The 22334-nt window shown below is 36.5% G+C and overlaps 1 protein-coding gene across 2 annotated transcripts in view; it reads right to left on the reverse strand.

Moving 5' to 3' along the window:
* LOC134543042 (uncharacterized) overlaps nucleotides 1–21955 on the reverse strand; it is a 33286-nt gene extending 11331 nt beyond the window's left edge. For both annotated transcript variants that reach the window (XM_063387750.1, XM_063387749.1), the window contains exons 1-5: nucleotides 21794–21955; nucleotides 17475–17538; nucleotides 14828–14962; nucleotides 12965–13177; nucleotides 4725–5054 (exon numbers count right to left, since the gene is read on the reverse strand). In XM_063387750.1, coding sequence (XP_063243820.1) covers nucleotides 4725–5054; nucleotides 12965–13177; nucleotides 14828–14962; nucleotides 17475–17538; nucleotides 21794–21919 — 868 coding nt within the window. In that variant the 5' untranslated portion in view covers nucleotides 21920–21955. The remainder of the gene's footprint in view (nucleotides 1–4724; nucleotides 5055–12964; nucleotides 13178–14827; nucleotides 14963–17474; nucleotides 17539–21793) is intronic.
* Nucleotides 21956–22334: the final 379 nt, after the last annotated feature.

Below are 22334 nucleotides of genomic sequence, written 5' to 3' on the forward strand. Positions count from 1 at the left end.
CCACGGCCCAAGGTCGGCCGGAAGCGCTGGCATACAGACGTGACAACGGGCAATTTTATCAGCAAATTACAACCGACAGCGTGGTAAACAAGTCCAACTAGTACTTCTCAGCTTTATAGAATGGTTATTTAACCAGTTGCTTTATTACCTTTATTGATTGAAATATAAAAACAGATATATAGTCGTTTGGAAGACATCTTATGAAGAAAAAATCATAAATTGCAGTGAGCTGATACTGTAGGCCTACTACAAACGCATTTAATCACGATAAAGTTAACAACGGCACGTTTAAAACTCCGGCCAACTCAATGATATCATAGAGACTGAAGTGTAGAGCTGTAGCAAACCGTATGTATTCGTTACTGAGTAACGGGTGCGGCATCTAGTAACGAGTAACGAAACGTTACACACGAATGCATTTCGTTACTCACATTTTTCGTATGTTTTACGCATGCGCGCGCTTATTCGTTACAAAGAACAATGTTTGTTTATTAAGAAAAGTATAATTTGGAAATTCGTCGTCCAAGTTTTTTACTGTTTATTAAAGGTATTGTGTGTGTAGACAAAGTTTGAGATTGGTACAGAAACAACGTAAGAAAGTATTTTTTACAAATTATAAATATGTATGTTTTTGTTTTTTATTATCGCGTATGTTCACGTTTTTTTTTCTTATCTTAAAAGAGATATTATAATAAAGCTGCTCTAATGAGATTTTATTGTTTCTTGGTTAACAAAAGCTGTTAATTATCAAATACTTTTAATTGTTTATATTCGATTTATTATTATTTACGCGACGTCATACTGTACTCGTACGAAATACGACTCGATTCGTTGCTGTTACATAACATAGCATGTTATGCGGTATCAGAAGTAACGAGTAACGATACGATAGTAGCGAGTACTAATTGTTATAGTAACGAATACATACGGGTACACTTTTTTAGTTACTTTTACACCTCTACTGAAGTGCCAAAGAGTTGGACGAAAAGGGGTAGGAGAAAATGCTGTGTCGTTGCGGGAAGTAGATAACACTTCTACGTGCGAGATACGTGGGTGGCCGAGCGGGCGGGCTGGTAGTATTGCATCACCGCGCGGAGAGCAGGAAGCGTCCCTCATGATGTATGATAAGATAAGGCGGTGAACGTGTAGCTTACGCTACATAGCATAAATTAACTACCGAAGGAAACAAAGAATTATAAACGAATTATATACGGTGTTTTGGTTAAAATAAAGATTTACGGTCATTGTAAACGACGTTATTGTGAATCGGCGACAACTTAAATTGAAACAAGAGTACTCAAACATTAGTGACGTTAATCCGAAACGACGTAAATCGGTACGACGTAAATAGAGGACTTACTGTAGTTCAAAGTGATAGAATAGAAGTCAAACTGAAGATGAATGATAAAATATTTGTATTCATTTTCAAAATGTTGAGTATTCGCACAGAACTAACCTTAGAGTTGAGTTAAGTTGAGGCCAGACTTAATTACCTTAAGAACCGAGCAGAGATAGAGTAGCCGGAGAAGTTTATTCTAGGTGTAAAAAGATGAAGAATGTGACAAAAATAAATAATGCATGTAGAAATTTACTAAAATAAATTGTGTTTTCAAATCAATTTGGAAAATTATTTAACCAGATAATTTCAAATATTTGAAGTTTACAGATGTAATTCTAAGAGTTTTGGCTTCTGGCAAACAAGGTAAATGGTAAAGTGAAACGTTGGTTAGGTTACGTCAGCTACATCAATAAAACTTTTTTTTTTAAATATAAAAATGTTTAAAAAAAAAAAATTGCTTCTTATTCCAACTTTACATAAATCTTTACTCTTTAGTTAATAAACATCTTATTGCAATGATGGCTTCAAAGTATATGAAGACACAAAAGTAAGTACATTCAAAGTGCTGTTCTGGAACCTGAAAAATGGGATATACATTTTCCAAGACATATAATTTTGTAAAATAACCCTTACATTAAAAAAAAAATTTTAATTTATAAACATTTTAACAGTATGTATGTAAATACAAGGTTTCATCATGAATGGTATGCAAAATATGTTTCTATGTATATATGTGTGTATGTAAAATGTTACATTCTATGTACATGCAGGGTGGCCACTATATTTGTGATAAAAAATTCCAGGTTTTTTCCAGGTTTTTCCAGGTATTTTCAAGATTTTCCAGGTTTTGCAATAACAAAATGACATGTTTTTATTTATGTAATACATGATACAAAGCACACATTTTAAAACACGGAACTGTATAGTACTAAATATAAAACAAAAATGCACAAAATGTGATACATACCCAACTAAAAAAACAGGTGGCAGTTTACTAAATATATATTTGCCACATAACTTTAACCTTTTTTGTGTTTAAAAATTTCTTTGTCTATGAGAGCGGTCTGTTTTAAGGCATCACTCATTATTTTGACTTTTTTTGCCCTAAGTTCCTTGAGGTTCTTTTTTTTTTTTTGAACCAAATATATTTGGTATATTTTGTGCGTATTAAACAGGGCACAACACTGGCCGGCTGGTGGTTGTTTTCATTCAAAACGTGGCTAAAGAACTTGCATGGATCAGGCTGAAAACATCCGGCAATACGTGTAGGTTATAAGAAATCTTATTAGTGTCATGAATTGAGAAATGTTTTTCGAGTAGATACACACATCGACCTACCGGATGCTCGCCCGCGTCTTGTTTTAACTGTCGCAGCGATGTTTATTTTGACAGCTCAAGCAATTATCTTTTCCCGCGAGTTGATAGAAAAAGATCGCTTCACACAGCATAAAAAAAGGAGCTACGCCACTTATTCCCCACGCAGGAAACACACTGGCTGCTGTCTGTCATCCCCCGCATTTCCCCCTTCCTTTCTTCTAACATTCCACGTCCCGCCTCTCGCACGAGCAATAACGAAGCGATGTATCAGTTGCACCACGCATTGGGTCGTGTTTATGCTTTGCTGGTGACCGCAGGAGGTCCAACATGCTTTTATTCGGTATATATGATCTTTCATTGCGTTTTTTTTTTTAAATATTTTTTTCTGTTTTTCACATTTTGGTAAAAATTTCCAATTTTTTTTACGGTTCCCGAGAATGTACTCGTAAAATCACTGCTTCGTTAAATCTGGTGTTCGTGAAATCGGGGTTCTGGTGTACATAATAATTATATGTTTAGTATTATTATTTTACAAATTTTAAGTGAACATAGCATTACCGACGTTAAAGGTAAGTTAATGCGGAAGGTTTATCGGCCGGCCTCAACACGCTGCGAATATTCATAAAAAAACGTGCAGTGTCGTTAGTTACTGGACATATTTGACAGTTTATTGATAAGCGATGGATTACACGACGTCGTAGTTTAAAACACCGCTAAACCGTTGGAAGCTACTAGTATAAATTTAAGTACTAATAAAACTTTGTTACAGGAAGCGTGGGCTTCATCCTGAGCAGGTTGAGTGGAAACAAAATTCTGTAACTTGCAGGTTTCTTGATTGGTTATTTATAACTCTATTGTAATTCTTAGATTTGGCATGGCTTGTAAATGCTCCCCTACCCATCGTATCGATCTTGAAACTTTTATTGCATATCTTGCATCTCGCACAAGTTCTGTCTTTCGCATCCTTAGTAGCCCATGGAACCTCAAGACTCATAACGACAGGAATACCTAGTAGACATTGCCGCAATAGCTTCCTAACAAACTGCACAGCGTAAGACTAAAACCGCTCGAAGACTTGTACTGAACAGAACAAATTAGAACAACACCCCGTGTTGCACGCCGTAGTGCGGTTCATATTCCCCCTCCCCCTCCGCCTCTTAGTGACGTATTGCGTCTATGAGGAAAGAAGAAACATGACATGCCTGGGAACACTACAGTCGCTGCCAACATGACACTGTACAGATTTTCCGCGTGATTATCAGACGCCGCGATGTACGTCTTATATAAGTTGTGCGCATTTACACCGCAGCATTTGCCCAGGAAAGAAATAAAATTCCAGACAGTTTCCCGGTTTTACCCGGGCCCTTTCAAATTCCCGACATATTCCCGGTTTTTCCCGTTTTCCCGGTTTGGTGGCCACCCTGTACATGTCAACTATGTATATCGCGTTTAGGAAAATATTGATGAGTCTTGTCTGGTCAAAAACAAAGAACTTAAGTTTTGAGTCTAATCAAACTGAAGCTACTAGCTTGACTCAACTCTAGAAAATTTAAGACAGTCCATTTAAAAGAAAACGCTGATTCTGTAGTAGGCCTGTGCTAATACTAGTTTGCTTCACGCAAAGCGAATATCAAATTGAATGTTTAAAATATTAGCGGAATTGAATTGAACTGCATTACGAATATTGTTCTTGGCGAAGCTGTAATATTATTTTTTAAAATACAGGATTCAAGTAATAAAAAAATCATTTAACTTTTGTAATGTTTGAACTGATTAGGTATTTAACAAAATTGGGCTCTATACACATAATACATTTAATGAAAACTATAATATAGCCATTGATAATACTACCTAATATTGAGCATTCATAAAAGCAAATGCACAGATTTTTTTTTAAGGTAACAAACTTTTTTTAAGCAAAACATATAGCACAAAAAAAAAAAAATATTTTTGACAGAAAATGTTAGGATTTCAATTATTCAAAGTCTTGCAACACATGTAAAGCTTCAAATAAAACGAATAGCCAGTTTCGTCAAGTCAGACTGAACGTTAAGGATTTTGACCTCACCCTCCACGACAACGGGCGGGGAGAAGGAGACCGGGCAGCCGGCCGGACCGCAGGCCGGGTGGCTGGCTCGCACCCCGAAGCGGTACGTCCCAGGGGCCGGCCCCACCTCGTGCACCGCGAGCAGCTCCCCGCCGGCCGACACACTGGCCAGCTTGCGCTCCGTCTCGCGGCCGCCCGCCCAGTGGTGGAGCGTCACCTCGTAGCCGAGGCCGTCCGGGCTCCAGCCCCGGAGCTGGCGGGGCAGGGTGTCCCAGCGCACCGCGGCCCGGGGCAGCTCCGTCACGTCCACGTACACCAGCGGCCTCCACTCCGACACGCCGGCTTCGCTCGCTGGCGCCGAGCGGGAACAAACAACACTCTCGTTGCACAACCATCGGTAAATATGTAGTTTAGCGGTATTTGCGAAAATAAATGTTAAAAATCCGAACATACTTTTATCACATGCTCTTTAACTTCCTCTTTTCATTAAACCCAGCACAGATAAGAAATTCCAAATACTTTAGGAGATATCGATTTTTTTAAAATTCTGATCACAATACCTGTGCATTCATGCAACATTCAACATTGTTTCTTGTTTACGAGTATGAATTATTTTTTTTCGCGACGTAGGTGAACGACTACATCATTTTCTACTAATGGCAAAGGAATTGTACCCGCCTCTAACTTAGGTGAGTTTTTAACATTTCAAATTTTTTTAAATGTTTTATTTGTTATTTCGATATTGTTGCACAAGTAATAATATGTCCCGGTTTGTTAGGTCAGGTCAGTTACATTATAAATACTTTAAAACTAAACAACAATTAAAATTAATTCATATTATTTTTAATGTCCGCTTAGTTTAAAAGTATTGTTACGATCGCGCTTGGCTGCAGTGCTTGGCGTCGCCGCGCTCGTTCGGCCTGTCTGCGCCCCCTTCCACCCGCATCCTCTCCCTAGTATCTCGTGTCATACTATCTCGCGACATCCTGACCACCGCAGCGCGCACCTGCCTCAGATCGAGTTACTTAAAAGAGGCCGCACTGCGACGGAATTTTCTCTTTTGTTCCAACTGCTCCATCAGCATTATGGACATGTTTGTCGGCGTTCTTTGAGCAGCCGCCGCGTCCTTCGACAGGACTCACAACGCGTTTCTGGACATTTAGACGGCGAAGGTCGCGCAATATCTCGGAGACATGCCCGATTGTTCTGGACGGGAACCCAAGGGCTATATAAGGAGGTTGGGCCGACCTTTGAGTCAGTCCGAGTGGGGAGTTCTCCCGCGGCGGAGATACGGGCAATAGTGCCACGGGTGCGGCAGAGTGGCGAAGTCCTTGGACGAAGGTTTCAGGGCAGGGAGTGAGTGAGTTCAGTGGAATCGGGAGTTTTCCCGCGGCGGAGTATCCGGGCGATAGAGTCGCGGGCGCTGCGGAGTCCCGAACGAAGTTTCCAGCGAGGAGTCGAGTGGGATCTCGGTGAAGAGGAAGCGAGTCTCGGCGGCGGCGGAGTGTGGCGACGGAGTCCTGCGGCGGAGACCCACGAGGGGTGCTGCGGCGAGAGTTGCGGCCCAGCGAGGTGTGTGGAACGAGTAACTGGGGAATTGACATTTCTTTAAGTGTAATTAATTATTTGCCAATTTAGAAGATTATTTGTAAGTGACAAGTAGTGGTAATATATAAAACTGTGTGTGAATTAAAATCTTTAATTGGGCTATCCTTTACGAACTCGCAGGAAAATCGTAACAGTATTTATAATGTAGCTGACCTGACCTAATTGACAATTTTAATTAATTAGGCATACACAAATACACGGCAAAATAAAAAAAATTGCTGCGGTCGAATGATAAACACAGGTCTTGTATTGCAAAATAAGAACGGCGATATCTCCTAAAGTATTTGGAATTTCTTATCTCCGCCGGGTTTAATGAAAAGAGGAAGTTAAAGAGCACAGAATAAAAGTATTTTCTGATTTTTAACATTATTTTTCAGAAATACCACTAAACTACATATTTACCCAACAATCACACCCTAATTCTCTTACTATGCTGAGTTTCCCCAATAAAAACTGTATCATTTTTATAGCTATAAGTACCTATTTCACACAGATGAACTTGCTCAACAAAATACAGAAATGGTTGCTCATTTGTTCAATTTTTTAAACAATTTTATTTTCATTTCTTCAAAATTCTATACGTTTATGTGATTATTTTTATTGACACCATTTAGCCTTATTTTGCTGCCAGTTAGCTAAAAGTACACATGTAAAATTAAAACTTACAATTTAAGTGTTTGTTGGTCTTGAAATCAGCAGGTTTACAAATCTCTGTCTTTCCCCGAAATCTCTACCCAAGAGAGGTGCCAACAAAAACTACTCGTCTAGCAATCTCCACAAGACCTCCAGAGTTTTTGTTTTTTATTACGCTCTTGACTCACACTCAAATCATGGTGTAGCCATTCTGTTTACAGTTTTCTAGGTCTCCCGAATAGCTCCAGGCAAATGCTTGGGTGGTCCCTCACTGCTCACACCGGTTCCTTCCCCAACATCAATCACACGTGTTGTACTCAGTCATAGTTTAAGACCTTGTTTCAAATAAGATAATAATGCTTAAATATTTTCAAAATCCAAAAAATAAGTTACATTATTAATATACATAATTTAAGTTCAAATTATACCTATAATGAATACAGAAAAAAAAAATGAATCCCTGAAGTGCCCAAAAATTTGTATGTGTAAACGTACTTAAAAATGACACAAAAACGTGCTGAATTGGAAAATCTGGGCGAATTCATTCCTTTCAATTCGCGGAAGTTCAAGAGTCTACGCTTGTCTCTCGGTTGGGCAAGTCTGTTGGAGTCCTGGTACAGTGTCATAAAATCATTATTCCCAACAGCTGTTCATAAATTCAAATGTAAAAGCAAATTAAACACACACACACACATAAAAAATATTACTAGACTACAGCATTTTTTATGAAAGTGCAAAAGATGTTGACAAAACAGATCAGAAACCATATTGTGATGCTTACTAGCATAACTATATATATATATATATATATATATATATATATATATATATATATATATATATATATATATATATATATATATATATATATATATATATATATATATATATATATATATATATATATATATATAGCGAACTGCTCTGCAGAACAATAAAAATATGTTTGTCCAAATTATAAATGTAATATTTTTTGTAAATGTCCAATTTTTGTAGGAAGTTTAAGTTGTTTGTGACACAACATTCAAGGGTGCCCTTACTGGAAACCATTTTGACTACACTAGAATACCGGTACAACGTACTAGAGCTGTAGCAAACCGTATGTATTCGTTACTGAGTAACGGGTGCGGCATCTAGTAATGAGTAACGAAACGTTACACACGAATGCATTTCGTTACTCGCATCTTTCGTATGTTTTACGCATGCGCGCGCTTATTCGTTACAAAGAACAATGTTTGTTTATTAAGAAAAGTATAATTTGGAAATTCGTCGTCCAAGTTTTTTACTGTTTATTAAAGGTATTGTGTGTGTAGACAAAGTTTTAGATTCGAACAGAAACAACGTAAGAAAGTATTTTTTACAAATTATAAATATGTATGTTTTTGTTTTTTATTATCGCGTATTTTCACGTTTTATGTTCTTATATTAAAAGAGATATTATAATAAAGCCGCTCTAATGAGATTTAATTGTTTCTTGGTTAACAAAAGCTGTTAATTATCAAATATTTTTAATTGTTTATATTCGATTTATTTTTATTTACGCGACGTCATACTGTACGCGTACGCAATACGTCTCGATTCGTTGCTGTTACATAACATAGCATGTGCCATGTTATGCGGTATCAGAAGTAACGATACGAAAGTAACGAGTACTGATTGTTATAGTAACGAATACATAAGGGTACACATTTTTTCGTTACTTTTACACCTCTACAACGTACCTCACCATAACGTATCTTTTTAAAATCCCCACCGAAAATCTTCAATGCAAAATTGTTTCAGTTTAAAGTATCATAATTTTCACTATAACGCATAAATTCCACAACTAGCGTCACATTGCTACCCCAAAATTTACTTAAACTGGTAAATAAATTTTCCAACTAATAATTAATTTTATAGAACAATCAAACCACAGCTACATAATTTAAAACTTCTATAACGACAAAACAAAAGACTGCCGGCACTACCATAGATTAACGTACTTAGTATGCGGCGTGAACAACACAACACCATTCGATACATCGAAACACTGAAATTCGAGAGAAACTTTTATGAAAGAGACACGCTAATTTATTGTTAGCGTCCGTGCCGTGATTGTTAATATTTTGAATTTATTTTTGCGTTACGTTTTTTAAGACACCTCATTGTATTTGTGCTACAAAAATGAGTGATCCTGGAGATAAAAATTAACGAAAACAATTCATGCTTAAAGAAACAGTAGAAATGCTCAGAGAACTGTACGAATGGAAAAAAGGAGGTCGCACTTGCGAAGACACATGGCATTGCGGCGACGACCGTAAGTACAATTGTTTAAGTTCGGGCAAAAATTAAAAAAAAAAAAAAGGCACGGAGAATTTCTGTTTGGTGGTAACCGCAATAGGTTTCGTTCGGGCGATCTCCAAAGCTAGGAAGATGCTTTGAACAAATTGTTGAAAGAAGTACGATCAAAAAATGTTATAGTAACTGGCCCAATGTTACAAGCTAAAGCAAAACAGTTGCATTGCTTATGGACATCAAAGACTTCCAAACCAGTTCAGGGTGGTTGCACCCCTTTAGTGAACGACATGGTACATCATGGAAGGTTGTATGGGGGAGTATAAAGTTGCAGACACAGAGACAGCAAACCAGCGTGAGGAAGAAAAGCCGTTGAGTATTTTTAGCCATACTCATTAGATGATATTTTCAATGCTGATGAAACTGCTTTTTTTTTACAAGCTTCTACCTAACAGGACAATGGCATATAAAGGTGAAAAATGCGCTGGAGGGAAAAAAAAGCAAAGGAAAGGTTGTCTGTGTTGTTTTGTTGCAATGCCACACGAACAAAAATATTGCCATTAATCACTGGTAAACACAAGACTACCAGGTGCTTCAAGGGAGTTTCTTATCTTCCTGCAGATTATGCTAGTAACACCCGTGCATGGATGAGAGAGAACTCTTCTCAAATTGGCTGATGAAAACTGAGCATACAGTGTTGATGCTCGACTGGCAAACATCAAACTGATGTTTCTGCCATCAAACTGCACATCTCAGTTGCAGCCCCTTGATCAAAGCATTACTCAGAATACCAAGGTACATTCTCTAAATTCTTGTTGAGAGGTTGCTCATCAACATTAGGTCGAAAGTGCCCACCAACATCAATGTTCATCAGGCAATTGAGATGATCACAGATGGATGATGGAATGTTTAACAAGAAACTATTGCCAACTGCTGGAGAAAGTCTGGAATTGTAAACTGTATTTATTTATTTATTTATTTTAAATTGTGACATGCCCACCGACAGTCGTTAGACTTGGGTGGTTGGCACGATAATTATACATGGACAAACATAAGGTTATCACCGCAAACATATGGAGACTCCCTCCCCGGCGGTACCAAAGCAGGTAAGAACAACACATGGCCAACACACGAAGGAAGAGTACCACATATTGGCGGTGATAACAAATACACAAACACAACAGACACGAAAAATACAACACTACAGTAAACACCAATAACTACAGAAAACACAAAATTATTCAAAAAGCTGATGAGCTCACTGCAACTTCATCAAACCACACTACATGCAAGCCACACTACAGCAAACATGCAAAAGCATTGCCATTGACCCTTAAGAATGGCAAGAAGTGTCAAACTCCATGCAGTTTGAAGCTGTTTCATTCATAGACTATGTCTCTGTGGATAATAAAACAGAAACACCAGTGTTAACTGACAGCAACAGCATTAGTGTAGTCATTCGATCACAGTCATCAAAAGCTGAATCAGATGATGATTCTGACTGTGAGGAACCGCCTGTGACAGCTACAGAAAAAATTTCTTTCTCATCGCATATCTTATATCACATTTGTTTACACTCGTGGTTTCAGCTGAGGGTAAAAAAATATCTCGCTTCTGTTCCACACAGTTAGCTACCCCCGTCCGTGCTCCCCAAGGCCGTTTCTCCATAAAAAAAAAATTAAGTCTCCAACCAAACGCTGGGAGTTGGCAGTGAGATATGAAAAGTAATTTCAAGCCAACAAATTATTAAAATTCATGAAATTTATTTTACCAGGTGCTAACACATGAACAAATACACGAACATCACAATGTACATGCCGCATGAATAATAATAAAAAATTACAGCTTAAATATAACTAAAATATGACAAAGTTTAAAAATTTAAAAATTATCACGTGCGTAATGTCTCTCTATAAAAAAAAAAGGGGGGGGGGGCCAACATAGAAGCAAATGAACATTGACTTAAAACCATTTGAATTAACACCATAACAATTAAATTTAAAAGGAAAATTATTAAGTCCTTTAAATATGTAATAAGAGTCCTAGGGCGCAGACACACAAAAACAGCAGTTTAAATTCTACAAAGTTAAAGCACGACATTAAGCTGGCCAGCAAAGAAATTTGAAAACAGTTTCTTGCAAAAAAAATATAGTAAGATTCGTACACAGTCCTGCAGTATGCTGAAAGTTCTACGATTCACGTTGAGGATGTTCAGGCGCAGGTGACGTCACTGACTGGAGCATTCGAAAACATCAAAAGGGCAAACACACGGGAAGCTGCGGCACGAAGGGCGTAGCTAAGTTTTTTAACGGCGATCCACTTACTTGTAGTCCAGGGTTGTCAGCATGGCGTAGAGCGTACTTACAAACCGTAGCATGGTCCGTCTTCTTCTTACATCCTCACATATATTAATACTTGATTAGCATGCCTGCGAGTAGAGCCATGGCGAAGCCAGCTCGGCCCCCACTCAACTGAATCACCAGTTGGCGAAAAACAAATACACGCGCCACCTCGTGAATAGCCAGAGCGCTGGCAAACATAAACTCTCGTGAACTTGTGAAGACCTAAACCGGAGTGCAGCTCCAAAGTCGTCAAAACACATTTCACGTGGACGAAGGAAAAGGCACGCACGCTAAAACGTTTCTACTCGCGCTGCGCGAAGCCCTGAGCGCGAAAGCCGACGCGTGCCGTCCGGCCGGCGCAACTCGACTCCCAGATTCGGCCTCTCTCTCCTGCCACCGCTCACACGAGCGCTAGTGTCGCATGTCACACGACGAAGATTCGTATCAAAGGTCTCACTCAGAATTAAATAATCAAGCAGTGATCTGCAACCCACACAGATAATTATAAAAAAATAATGAAAATATTACAAAAGACTGATATAAAAAGTTACAAACTTACACACTAGTTAAGATTACAAAATATAAATCTTTTGGAAACTGCCGGTGGTTAAGTAAACAAAAGCACAAAGAAAGTGGTGAAATAAATTAAATTAAAAATCACAAACCAAATATATTTTATAAAAAAAAGGAAATTATAATATATTAAAAAATAACACAGCAGCATTAAACAATAAGGAAAAAAATATGCCAGTGGCATGATGATGCTACACAGCATTATATGGTTAATTAATTATTAAAAGTGATTCACAACTTACTATTTGTATGTTTAAATGATCTGATGAACCTGATAATTTTTTTTGTTTGTGATTGAACGTATTCCCCTTCCTTGCTCTCGTCCATCATGAACCTCACCCCTTTCCCCCCTCCCGATGTTGCAAACATCCTTGCGGCATGCTCCTCATTGGATAAGGTTTAATGGAATAAATTTAAAAGTTTCAGGGTAAGTGCTTGTAACTAATTTTTTCATCTATTTATTTTTATCATGCTTACAACATTATGTTAAACTAGAGAAAACTGTAAAAGGAGATGCTACGCACAACAAAGGTGTTTTTTCGAACACTACAGAACTACATTTGCTTAAAAACCTCTGGCAAGTGGTTTCTGCCACTAATTCATACCACTGACGTGTGTCTACCACTGTGGCTGTATCAAACCTTCAAACTCAGAAGTTGAGCACTCAGGATAATTATCTTCACAATGCATGTAAACACGAAATCGGCTATCAGCAGGGCTTTTGTTCCAAGAAGTTGGCCGGGGATCACGTGACGAGGTGCATCGTGAAGTTGGTTCTGACACGGGAAAGCTCTCTTAGTTTCGCACCGACAGACAGAGCCAAGCACTCACCTTCCTTCGAGTACAACGGCACCAGCAACAAGAACTTCCCTCTCTCCCGAAGGCCATCGTCGTCGCTGACATCGTACTCGAAGACGAACGAGCCGTTCTTGTCGTGTGACGTGACCCACCGGCAGTCGAAGTAGATCGGCCGCGAGTCGGCAACCTCCAGGTTGAATTGCCGACACAGGTTCCTGCCGTCCGACTGGAACCTGAAGCGGATGCCTGGATCGCGGCGGCAAGAGAGAAGTTATCAGAGAATGCCCGACAAATCCGGGTAAACTACACGAGCCAGGAAACTCTCGCATGAGCAGCTGCAAAACACTGTACGAGTACGACCTTAAAAAAAAACTAAACCACTGACCAGGAAAAAATATTCTGACAACACACCCATTACTGTTACAAATTAACTGTATGAGCAGTGGCAAGATTATGTGGCGAACAGCGATAAAAGAGAAATAACAGTGTAACCGCCAAACACCAAAAAGGAAGTCATACACCGCTTACTACCGAAATGGATCTCAATACACCACATAAAACCTAAATTCAAGGCTAAACACAAAATTACGTGATATTCGCCTCAATGGCCTCATTTTTTTCATTGAATTATAGAATTTATTTTTATACATCTTTGATTTAGGTTTTTATTTAAAAACCTAAAATAATACATAATTACTGTGTAAAAATATAAATTTAGTTTCGATTTAAGGTTTTCAAAAGTTACTAATAGCAGCCTACAGCTTATGCAGTACAGATATGGCTAAAGACCTACAAAGAAACACCACAAGTAAACATTTAAGTACAAAGATTTTGGAATTTTAACATCAATAATTATTTTTGTATTAATTTTAATATTAAAAAAAACTTGGTTTTAGACATTGCAGTTAAAAAAATTTGTAGTGTTATTTTAATTTTTGTATTTATAACTTTCTCATAAACTAAGGAACTAATGAATGTTTTAGTTGCAGCTTTTTGGCATGCAAGTGTTTATAATTAATTGCTATCAATTACCTTTTCATGCCCATTAAACAATACTTAAGAAATATCTGTGAAAAATATTAGTAACAGAACAAATGCAAACTAAGTATAGTGTTAAAATTTTATAAATAGCGCTTAACTAGTAGTAATAACAAAAAATGAAAAAATATTAAAGAAAAAAGTCAAATTGGTGTGTGTGACCCCATCTTAATACAGTAAAGTTTCAAAATATGAGCCTTAATGGGAAGATTCTGTCAGTTAATAATATGACACTGATTAGCCATCACACATAGCCTACCTTTGTCCATACATGGTAACAGCTTGAATTACTTCGCCTGTTTGGATGATGAAATAGATTTTTGGTAGGTCACATTTATGCATATCATAATCATTCATCAATGCCATGTGCATTTTTCCATTCAAATTTTTCAAGATAATTACTATTACATAGAGTTATTTTACATGCAAACAAAAACATCAATATAAGAGATGTTTTAACAAAAAAATAAAACAAATGCATTAGTTCTTTATAATTATTAAACAACTATTATTTTTTACTTCAACTGGTAAAATAAAACTAGTCATTTTACTGCGTAACATTATAAATTATGTGACAATCTCTGGATAAAACTGAACACAGTTACTTCCAATTCTGAGCTGTTTGATTTAATGGCATATTTCCTGACGAGAAAAATTATCCGATGTCTTCTTGAATTTCCTGGTGAGCAGTCACCATTTTATGCAAATTTCAAAGTAATAAAAGATCCATTTTTATGAGACAACTGCACCATATTCAACCATTTACAGTGAACAAACACTTTGCTCATGTAGAGAATGTAATCAATCAGCCCAGCCCTCCCCACACACCAAACTTGCACGAGGGGAAACCACACTCACGCTTCCACTTGACGGGGCGGAAGGAGACGTTGAACGCAGGCAAGGTGTAGCCATATTCCGTGTTGACGTACGCTTCCAACCGAACTGTTCGCAGCTGCGAGGAGGCGGTGCCCTCGAACAGCCAATCCTTGCACTCTGCCGAGGGGAGAGAGAGAGATGAACAAGCTACACGACTTTCTCTAACGACACAGCGTTAGTTCCCAACAGAGGAACACACATGCACATACAAGGGCACACGTCGCAACGAACAGCTCCAGAGATGCTGGGAAACAACGAAAACTGAATTCAGTGACTGTGACACAAACCTGCAAGCTACGTACTTTACCTCTAAGACACCACGTGTTTCAGTGCCTAGCAGATTTGTTTATTTATCTATGAGAGAAAAGCTTTCAGTTTTCAGTTAAATTTAAATTTACCTTTGCTGAATTTTTCCCCATAAATTTTTGGAAAAAAAAATATATATATATATATATATATATATATATAAATCATACAGTTATTTTTGTTAAAACAGTTTATTTATATCCAGTAATAACCTGAACTTAAGTGAAAGGGACCGAGCGATAACCTTCTAATTTGAATTCGCATGGGGATACAATTTTGCATATAAATACATATATACAAAATATGTATAACTAAGACTGGAAACTAAAGAAAACAACAATTTAGAAAAAAAGTGTAATAAAATCTTAGATAATACAACAAATTATACTATTATGAATTGCAAAAACGTAAACCGACATTTTGACATAGAAGGCTTCCTAAAATATAAAAAAAAATCATCTGATGGATTGAAGATTTTCCTTTTGATATAAAATTTCCTAGTAGCACGATAATAATTCTTTTATTTTTTTTTGTAGCAGAAATGCACTCTTCATTGCAATCTATGCTTTACCAAATTTGTAACTCTTTTTCAATTGAACAGTGGCCTTCAGTCAAGTTTCTAACTGAAGAGAAGATTCAAAAATCGAACTCCGAATTCACGTAAGATGGGGTAGTGTAAGTCTAGGTATTACTGTACTATTTCCACTTTTGGGCAAAATGCACTTTTAACCATAAATTTAACCACTGTTTGACGTTCTTTCTAGTAACATACAACACTAAGATCTACGATAAATAAATATTCACATATCTTGGGAAGAAAGTAGTTGAGTAAATAACTGAGGTACTATTTAAAATTCGTTAAACTGATCTCAACAAACAAACACACACAAACAACTATAACAAAATTGTACATTTAACATTAATTAGTCAAAACTAAAAAAAAAAAAGTTATGTAACTGAATTATACTGGACTAAGCATAAATTTTAATATAATGCTGTCGGCTACAAAAGAACCACAGACAATAATGAGTACGTCCAACAGATACCTAAGTAACAGGCGTTACCAAAATGGCTCCTTCACAGATGTGTGCCATATCATGTCATGCTCTTGTGGTTGACTAAACTGAAGGTTTACGCACAATGATTCACAGCAGAACCAAGAAGTTCTAAATAATAACACTGATTATTATTCAAGTGTCTTCCAGACCACTATATTTCACCTTTTCACACAACCCCCTTCACTGAAAAATAACCTCTTTCGTATCAAGTTCAAAAAAATACCCACCTATAACTCAAAAATTTTTTGAAGTGATTAATTACTTGAGAACATGGTTATTATATATTGTATGGTATTGTATGGTATAATGGTATACTAAATATTGAGTTTTGTAAACTAACTCTACACTCCGAGGTTTAGACTTAAGTTTATACAATATCTTGTGTACCCATGTTCTTTTTTATGTACCCATGTTTTCTTTTTATTACTTTTGAAATGTAAAAGTACTGTGTAATATCTAATTTTTGTGGTTGTACAGTTTGTTTGTATATATGTATATATTTGTATTAATTGACTTGTTCTATATCCCGGAGTCCTTACCTCCATATGGGATCTACAGAACAAAAATTGAATAAATAAATAAAAAAAAATAAAAAAATATATCCATGAGAGGAGAATTTTCCAGAGAAGGCCAGTCTATGCGGTGTGTGAGAGGTTACCTACTTTATTGTGGCATACGACACCGGCTGCCTTCAAGATATTGTAGCTTTGATCACGATCAAATTAATTTTCTAGTTGCACTTCTGTTTGCTAATTGTCAAGCAAAAACACTTTTTTTTTAATAAAATAAAATGAAAAACAAGTAACAAAACTGGCAGATCCCCCACAGTTCAGGATGAGATTTGGTCACTGATTGCCCCAAGGCTCGAAATAAGCGGAGGATCAGCCACTCGCAAACCAATAATCACCGTGGATGAAGTTGCTTTGCGGAGACTTTCGCAAACAACTGCGCTGTTCCGTGAAAAACCTTGGGTCCTACAGAAATAAGGCCATTGTTCTAGCAGGCTTCTAAAATGTCCACCAGCTTTGGGATGGCTTAGAACTATAGCAATTCTTCTGTTCACCAGCTCAATACCTATTGACTAAAATGACATAATTTGCTGAGTCCAGTTCAATTTTTTTTGATAAAACTTATTTCAATAGGCCCTACATTTATTTTGTCAGTCAGTATTATTATTTAACTTAGGAAAACAACTGTATGGTTAACTATATAAATTGTGCAAATTATTTTATCCCATCTTACAAAAAAAAATGTGTGGCACTTACCTTTGCTATTTTGAGGAATATATTTTGTTTGGCAGTTGTTTTTCAATGACAGTTGGTTCCTCAACTAAAAAAAAAAGGAAAAAAAAAGTAATCTCTAATCATTATGGTAAAAATGTTGGAACCTACAAACCACATAAATATGAAATGAACAGCATTTAATAGTGCTGATTAACATTATTAAAAACCAAAAGTATACAGAAATTATGAAAAATGTCTTTTTATTCACAATAATTATCTAACCAAGAGCTTTTACCAATTACCTGGAATTATGTCAAAAAAAAAAAAAAAACATTAAAAATTGAAACCAGTCTGGCTAGACCTGGAAACAAATTCAGGTTCGGTTCATACAATAACGCCTACCACTTGTAATGTTCACCCCTCACTAGGTTAAGGTACAGTGTACATTAATTACAAACATAATAAACTGTTCAACAAATGAGTACAGTACACTCCCGATTATCCGCGAAATTAAGTGGCAGGGCCACCGCAGATAGTGAAAATCGTGGATAATCCGCAAAAGAGCAGAAAATGGGAAATAAAAAGGAAACATTAATTTCAACTTAAAAATCTAAAAATTTATGTACAGTAAAAGTTACAATGAATAGTAAAAATTTTTAAATGATGCTAAAATTTTAGTATTTTACTGAATAATTAACATACAATACATTTCAGTAATGTAATCATAAAAGTGCTCGGTACCGGTACTTGCTTCGTATCAAGGATACAGTACTGTATGTACTCACAGACTTCATTAGACACTAAAAAAGCAACCATACGACTAGACACAAAGTGTGATAGAGACAAAAATAGCAATGCATGCCAGCCTACTGAGTGAGTTCTGAGAAGGCCTGTGGCGTTTTACTGTATACTGCACACAATACACTCGTCAGTAGAGTTCAAATTTGCTCACTTGTAATAAAATACAGATTTACATATGTGCTGCATTTTTTCATAGCATGCGAGGATAATAGGGAGTTTACTGTGTACCTAAAGGGGCTTGCCTAATGTGTCCGCAAGGCGGGATGATAAGCGCGACGCTCTACTGGTGCTTCTAGCGTGGTGTCTCCTCTGGACTGGCGCGCAGTCTTCTCGTCGTGCATTGAGCGGTGACTGTGAGATTCGAGCGGTGACCGTTACATTATATGGCAGAGAAGTTGAGATAAAAGTGAAACGCAAGTGTCCCTTGAGTGCTTTTGAGAAAACGTACCAAGTGTTTCATGCCTAAAAATTATTCAGAAAGCATACTTTTTTTTAGCCATTTTAACTCTTTAAAATTAAAATAAAAAAATAAATTATGAAAACAGAACTACTTATCCATCTTCAGCGTATTCTTAAATGCTTTTCGTAAACAGACACCATTCAGATTTTGGTCAGTTTTCAAATAGCGTGGTTTCTCCGAAACTCTGCAAATTAATTCAACATACAACATCGAAATTCAACAAAAAAAAATATCAGAAAATTAATGAGCACATTTCATCATAACTCATCTCAAGATTACAAAAACATAAATTTTTGATACATTAAATTCCATGAATGTAAATTATTTAGCATTGAGTTGATACCAAAATTATGCACTAAGTAGTTTGAAATTTTTTTTGCATATTTTTTAAAGTGCGACTGTTATTCGTAACTAATTTTTATAATAGGACATTGGGTAAATATGTATTGTACGGATTAGCGCCAAAAAAAATTGTACAAATATGAAATAACTTTCATTATATGCTATTTTACGTCCTCTTTTCAAAACCTCCTGCGGAGATTAAAAATTCCAATTACTTTTGGAGATATTGCCGTTCTTATTTTGCAATACAAGCCCTATGTAATCATTCAACAGACGCCATTTTATATTTTGCCGTGTGTGCGTGAATGCCTAAATAACAGAAATTTTCCATTAGGTAAGGTTAGTTACATGATAAATACTTCAAAATAAACGGAAATTAAAAATAATATCAATTAATTTTACTTGTATAGTTTTAAGTATTTATAATGTAACTGACCTGACCTAACAAAACGGGACAAAGGTAGATTAGGTCAGGTCAGCTACAGTATAAATACTATGAAACTGAACGGACATTAAAAATAATAAAAATTAATTTTAATGGTTGTTTAGTTTTAAAGTATTTATAATGTAGCTGACCTGACCTAACAAACCGGGAAAAAGGATGAACAGTAGGAACTCACGTAATTTTCTTTTTACGTGATGTAGTCGTTCAATTACGTCGCGAAAAAAAAAAAAATCATACTTGTAAACAAGCAACAATGGTGAACGCGGGAAGCCTACGATTCACTCATCTTTCTGGACATACCCGAATACTCACGTTGGCAAGCCTTCTTTCAACAGACGAGAGGCTAACGCCCGATCGTGCATCTTCGGTTTTTTTTTTTATTGTAAATAAATATGCAACTCATGAAAACTAATGGTCAATTAGGTTATATTAGCTACATTATAAATACTTCAAAACATTGTGGATGGTTGATTTGGTTAGGATAGCTACATTAAAAATACTGTGAAATCATGTAAACGGTTTCCTAGCGCTGGATAGCTACATATTAAAAAGTTATTTGCTAAGCAACCATAAAATGATTTTACAGTTTTTTTAATGTAGCTATACTTACCTAATATAACCAACCATCCACAGTGTTTTAAAGTATTTTTAATTACTTCTTGCTAATTTTAAGAAAAGAAGGCTTGCCAACGTGAGTATTCGGGTATGTCCAGAAGGATGTGTGAATCGTAGGCTTCCCGCTGAACGCCGCATCAGTGCACAACATGAAAATTAAAAAATTCCATACGTATCTCCTAAAGTATTTGGAATTTCTGATCTCCGCTGGGTTTAATGAAAAGAGGAAGTTAAAGAGCACAGAATAAAGGTATTTTCGGATTTTTAAATTTTTTTTTTTAAAAAAATCGCCAAAAAATGAATATTAAAAAATTCTATATCTCCAAAAGTAATTGGAATTTTTTATCTCCGCAGGCGGTTCTGAAAAGAGGACGTAAGATAGCATATAATGAAAGTTATTTCATATTTGTACGATTTTTTTTGGCGCTAATCCGTACAATACATATTTACCAGACATTGGTATGTTTTACAAATGCACATATACATGCTGATTTATTTGTATTGTTCCCAGTAGTTAAGACATGCTTATTACAAAACATGATATTGTAAAAATTCACCATGTCAATCAAAATGACAATATTTTGGCTAAATAAGTATCATCATCATCATAATCATCATATTTTTTGAAAATGGTGCTATCTTTATGAATAAACCGAGTTGATAAAAAGTAAAACCATAACATTTTTTTTATAATAATCAGACACCATTAAAATAGTGATTCAAGATGTAGTTGCAAGAACCAATCAAAGATCTAAAATAGTGATTGCCGCTAACTATACTGTTCATCATAGCAGTTGCGGGCATCGTGGTTTAACTGCCAGATCCGCGCTTTGAACCGTGGATTCCGAGAGTTCTGGGCAATGGAATGCCTTCCATTACCTCTAACAATAAAACTGGAGCATTAGGGGTTAATTGTGGAGCAATAAATGAGAATGGTGACAAGAAAATTATGTGCTGAATTTAATTAAATAGGTGGGTTCACAGTCGGAGTTTGAACCCACACTGCACTGGGAGAAATTGAAAACAATGAAGGTTCAAACCCCGGTGGTAGCAGTTTCAGCTCTGATGGCTGCCTCAGTAATTTTCTAGTTAGGCAGCTTCAGTGGGTGCAAAAAAAAAAAAAAAACCCTTCAAACTTTTAAAACCTTTCTTTTTAGTTCTATCGTGTTCTGTCTGGTGGCTATTTTGAGACAGGAAACTGAGTTTGTTAAATTTCAATGATTTTTCCCCGCAGAAGCCGCCAAACTATAAAATTACCCGTCGCTCTTTATGTAAAGTGTTTTATATTACTTGCAGATTCCATTTCAGCTTTCAGTGTAGAATAAATACGAAATTAGTGTTGATATAGGCCTATTGTACTCAGTTCTTTGATGAAGTAAAGGGAAAGTATGATAATGACTGTGATACTTATGAATCTCGTAGCGCAGAGAGGCCCCACCCAACATTCGCCTTCTAACATAGTCACAGCAGTGGGAGTGACGGCATGTTCAATAAAAGGATTGGCAGAAGCACGTAACACGTCCTATCATAACGGTTTCCATCATTAAAGCAAACAAGGTAATGAACTATTGAGCTGATTCCACAGAGTTGCGCGTAGCGGAAGTCGCTGTAATGAAGTCGTAAATCACCTTCCTTCGGAAAACCCGCTTTTTTTTTTTTTTTTTTAAAGTACTTTCAACTTTAAAATTGTATACAAACCTGATCGTTACATGAAGTATTTTTCTCCCCGCAGAAACTACTGGAGTGACTTGCGCTTAAGCAGTTTTCCACCAAAAATAACCACAGTATTAAAGACGACGGTAGTAACAAGGAAACTTGATTCATTTTTACACGCACGTGGAACGAGAACTCCACAGAACAGGGAAATCCTACACTTGTAGTATTGCCAATATTCCTTGTAATGTATTGCCAACGTAAACCTGTAAAAATCCCACCAGGCTGTGAAATGTCCCCCCAGTATGTAATTGGATGATTTTTAATTAAAACTATTAAACAGAATTTTGTCTATGCGGAAACCTGATAAGAGCAGTCAATTAATAAAACGTTGCAACTGTTTTGTCGTCCGTGTTGTCATCGTTGTGTTGCGCAGAATATGATTATTTTCGTTGCTGAGATTGTCTGTGCGTCGCTCTATTGTGTTGTACAGATTATCTGAGTAATTTCATGGTAGGTTTCGTGTTTGTCATACTGTTTGTCCAAGGTTGGGGAAGCCTACATTTCACAAAGGGTTGAGGACCAA

Source organism: Bacillus rossius (genome assembly GCF_032445375.1).
Source record: "Bacillus rossius redtenbacheri isolate Brsri chromosome 9 unlocalized genomic scaffold, Brsri_v3 Brsri_v3_scf9_2, whole genome shotgun sequence".
Taxonomy (NCBI): domain Eukaryota; kingdom Metazoa; phylum Arthropoda; class Insecta; order Phasmatodea; family Bacillidae; genus Bacillus; species Bacillus rossius.